This window comes from Pseudochaenichthys georgianus, unplaced genomic scaffold, assembly GCF_902827115.2.
Source record: "Pseudochaenichthys georgianus unplaced genomic scaffold, fPseGeo1.2 scaffold_1328_arrow_ctg1, whole genome shotgun sequence".
Taxonomy (NCBI): domain Eukaryota; kingdom Metazoa; phylum Chordata; class Actinopteri; order Perciformes; family Channichthyidae; genus Pseudochaenichthys; species Pseudochaenichthys georgianus.
This window is the reverse complement of record NW_027262214.1, coordinates 2797-7500: the sequence shown is the minus strand read 5'-3', so window position 1 is coordinate 7500 and position 4704 is coordinate 2797. Positions and strand designations below refer to the sequence as shown.

The window sequence follows — 4704 nt, the reverse complement described above, 5'->3', positions numbered from 1 at the left end:
AAATAATCACTTTTTGTCTCATTTGATAGTAAACTAAATATATTGTTATATTGTTCTTGACATGGAGGTTTTAGTGAATTGTGACGGACATTTAATTCCATTTAATTGATAATACAAGCGACTAGTTACTGAAACAAACTTCCTATTGGAGTCCGATATTGATAAATGTATTTCCAACGTTCACAAAATGGCGTAACCAAACGCTTGATATGGATCACGTCGTCCGTGTTTAACTTAATTAGGATGGTAGTTACATTTTCTGGTGTAAGACTCAACGGTGTAAAGCAACCTGCGGTCATTATTTACTTTTATGTTTAGGCCCCGTCTACACGGAAACGAAACGGGAGCGTTTGCGCACCGTATTCCTTTTCAAAAAGGTCTTCCGTTCGCACGAGACCGCTGGAGACGCTGTCGCACACGGGCCTGTAGGTGGCGTGGTAACTTCCGCCACAGAATACACCAAAGGCAGCGAGTATGAGATCCCCCGGTGTGTGAGGCACAAGCAAACGAGGTCGAAGATGGCTGATACTCGCGGACGTATTTCCGTGGACTGACGACGAGGTAGGACTTCTGCTTATCGTCGCACTCGACTACGAAACTACCAAAACAGAGCAGAATGTTGACTGGGAGTCCTGCAAGTCTAAATATAGCGAGATAGGAGACTTATTCCAGGCGCAGTATCCGAGGACGCCGACAGAGAAGGACTTCCCTCACGACTTGAGCGCCATGGCACAGGTTCAGCTTACGCCCAGTCACAGCAGAGTCGCCTTAAGCACGCGGTGGACCTTAAGCGTCGGAGTGGCCAAGGACGTGTTGCACCCACGAGGGCGTCAGGATGTTTTTCACCGGTATGGCAGGTGGACACGTGACGGACAGGTGTCCAGGTCCCATTCATGTGTATGTCCATGTTATCATTGCGTACACGTTCACGGGGGTGTACTGCGAAGCAGGATTTTCGTATATCAAGATAACTTCTGGGATTTCCGGTACTACGAAACTTTTTAGCGGGCGAGATCTCCATGGTGACTTATCCTGGGACCTAGCCTGCGCTCCGAAGCCGGATAGGTTCCAGGATAAGAGATCGACTCAGCAGAAGCACCGCCTGCTGACCAATCAGAACTCAGTGTGCGGAGGAAATACAGAAAAGCTGCCGTTGCAGGAAAGACGGCCGGACAAAATCAGCGACTGTGTGAACGTGAAAATGAATAGAACATCACCTCCATCTTCAGAGCGATCTGACTGTTATACTATTATGTTAAGAAAGCTTCATTAAATATCTGCCACCACATCAGTAACCGGATCAGAGTACATTACGTACAGTCCGCGGCATATCACTTCATAATGTATCACATATCTCCTGATCCGAGTCACTGAGCCGTGTCTGGCCGTGCAACACTCAGTGTCACATACTGGAGGAGAAGTATTATTTTAAGCAACACGTTAAGTTGAGGAAACTCTGAGTCAGATGTAATGAAAGTCAGATCGTGTTTTAGACGGGCAGTGATATCATAAACCTGTTGATGGACGCATTCAAACACGTGTTCTGCTCCAGCTGTGTTCACCTTGCAGCTGCAGCTCTGAGGCTTTGATCCTGATCAAGTGTTTCAGTCATGGATGTTTAAAGTTTAACTTCTTCATGTGTCTAATATTAAAGTTCACTTTTCATTCAGGAAGTATGACGCTGCGCTGTCAGTGCGCTTCTCCATGTCTGTGATTGGTCGAATGCTCCAGATACCACCCCTCTCATGTGAACGCCTAGCTAGATAGGACACGGCTGGCTGAGCGATCCACTTGATAACCCGCGTCGTAGGACCGCTTAGCGAGAGCGCGTATGTTTTGGATTAGGCCAACCGGCTAACTCAAACATATCAGGTTGAACCGGCTTCGTAGGACAGGCCTCTGGGTAAATAGTTTTTTATTGAAAGATAAATAAAGTATTTACCCATGTTTGAGAGTTGCAGATTCCCTTCCCTTGTCAGCTTTCTTGAAAATGCATTTCTTTTAACTTTTGGAGCCGTTAATAAAACGCATAATTAACGCATAATGTGATTACAATATGCGGAAATTAACTTGTACACCTCTGCTTCTCTATTTTAATCATTATTGTTAGTGATATTAGAATCACAATTATCTTTGAATTATTAGTATTAGCGATAATACGTTTTTTTGTATTATTATTTATTTTGAATTGTATTATTTTTACAATTATTTTATTTGTTTGTTATTCTACTGAATCAAACACAAATAAACCTTGTGTCCTGTTCTGCGTTAAATATTTTAATATATACCCATACATCCTTTCCCACCCTGATCCAATCATTTGACTTATTTAAATGTTTTGGTATTTTTATTTAAGTCCCTTTACATTGAAATATGTGTTGTTTTAATCCACTTGAACCAAGAGCTGCAGAAAAAGCCAATAAATGAACATGTTCTGATTAAATAAAAGAATCCCTGAAAGTTAAATAACCTTATTTTACTTCCTAACTTTTTACCCTGATTATTATTATTATTATTATTATTATTATCCGATAATAAACTAAACTCTGACCGGAAGTGCGTTCAGTCTGAGATGAAGACATGCATGCACTCCTCCTCGGAGACTCCCTTTTCTTCTTCTTCATGAGGTCCAACAGCACGTGTCCTTAAAGGACCCCACAGTGCGTGGACCCGCACACCGGGAGCGTGAACCCGGTGCGAGGTGACGTCACGGAGGGTTTCAATGAAATGTAACTATCCTCTGGACCATCACGTGCGTCTCAAGTAACAAGTGAAAACAGAAAAGAAGCCAGGTGGAGGAGGATGTGGAGAGAGGCTCAACAACCAGCTGACACACACGCTCACGCACGCACGCACACACACTCAGCCGGGTCCTCCCCCTCCTCTCTGGCAGTTTCTGAACAGGTTTGAACCGCTTCGAACAAAGGGAGTTGCCTGATCGCGAGCCGAGCTTCAGGATGAATTCAGTTAAAATGTGTATTCCCTTTTACTTTGAGTCAATATTATAAAAAACACGCGGAAAAACTCAATTTATTTTCTATTCCGTCGCGATTTCGCTCCTTGTTCCGCAGTCGTGGACCGCCGCGTCTCCCCCCGCCGCTAACAGCACCTCGACGCGTCTCACATCAGCCACAAAGTGCCTTTTTATTCACCCTAACATGTACAACGTGATGATCCGCGAGTGTGTCTCACGCGAGGGGACGCGCGTGAGTGCCTCAGCTGTTGCATCAGCACCACTCACTGATGGAGGTTACGGGCTCTGTTCGACTCGCTGTTATTAATAAAGTTTTGTGAGAAGTGTGCACATGTCTGCTTACCTCTCTCCTCTCCGATCAGGGTGTCGTAGTGGTGAAGGTACTCCACCTCCTCGGTGTAGTTCTGGGTGTACGCCGTGTTGGCCCCGGTGTTTCGAGACTCGGTCCATCGGACTTTTGCGACCCCTCGCGCGGTTACATCCAGACTTTTCACACGCACGTCCCCGGTCACCTCCACCACCACCCTCCCAGACACCAGGTCTCCCCCCGAGAAGGCGGGCAGGTTGTTATCATTCAGGCTGTCGAATAGTATAGCCAAGACCCTCACCTTTCCCAGCCCCATGGCGAGAACACAGTTATATTCAAAAAGAGTCTTTAAATTGCGCGGAGAAGCGTGTGACACATGCGCCTGACCTCCGGGTGCCCAAGCCAAAGAGCCGAGGGCGGCGGGGTGTTACGGTGCTCGTTCATCCGAGAGAGAGGCACCGCTGCTGGGCCAGCTGTACGCGAAGCTCCCGGTGTTTCTCTCTCTCTTCGGTCCTCTGCTGCCGGCTCACGCTGCCGCGAGCTCTTAAAGCCTACGTGCGCAAAAATAATCTCAACTGAGCATGTGCGCAGCCGCCGCGCACACACACACACACACACACACACACACACACACACACACACACACACACACACACACACACACACACACACACACACACACACACACACACACACACACACACACACACACACACACACACACACACACACACACACACACACACAGTATGTAGTGTCTCCACTTTAAAGAGTCCTCTGCTGCTGATGTTCAGGTGTATATCAGTATGTAGTGTCTCTACTTTAAAGAGTCCTCTCCTGCTGATGTTCAGGTGTATATCAGTATGTAGTGTCTCTACTTTAAAGAGTCCTCTCCTGCTGATGTTCAGGTGTATATCAGTATGTAGTGTCTCTACTTTAAAGAGTCCTCTCCTGCTGATGTTCAGGTGTATATCAGTATGTAGTGTCTCTACTTTAAAGAGTCCTCTCCTGCTGATGTTCAGGTGTATATCAGTATGTAGTGTCTCTACTTTAAAGAGTCCTCTCCTGCTGATGTTCAGGTGTATATCAGTATGTAGTGTCTCTACTTTAAAGAGTCCTCTCCTGCTGATGTTCAGGTGTATATCAGTATGTAGTGTCTCTACTTTAAAGAGTCCTCTCCTGCTGATGTTCAGGTGTATATCAGTATGTAGTGTCTCTACTTTAAAGAGTCCTCTCCTGCTGATGTTCAGGTGTATATCAGTATGTAGTGTCTCTACTTTAAAGAGTCCTCTCCTCTGATGTTCAGGTGTATATCAGTATGTAGGGTCTCTACTTTAAAGAGTCCACTCCTGCTGATGTTCAGGTGTATATCAGTATGTAGTGTCTCTACTTTAAAGAGTCCTCTCCTGCTGATGTTCAGGTG

General features: G+C 45.8%; 1 protein-coding gene across 1 annotated transcript in view; it reads right to left on the bottom strand.

Moving 5' to 3' along the window:
- The window catches only part of LOC117440912 (arrestin domain-containing protein 3-like), a 19601-nt gene extending 15781 nt beyond the window's left edge, over nt 1-3820 (bottom strand). The window contains exon 1 of the mRNA XM_034077135.2: nt 3318-3820. Within this exon, the coding sequence (XP_033933026.1) occupies nt 3318-3597 (280 nt within the window). The 5' untranslated portion in view covers nt 3598-3820. The remainder of the gene's footprint in view (nt 1-3317) is intronic.
- Nucleotides 3821-4704: the final 884 nt, after the last annotated feature.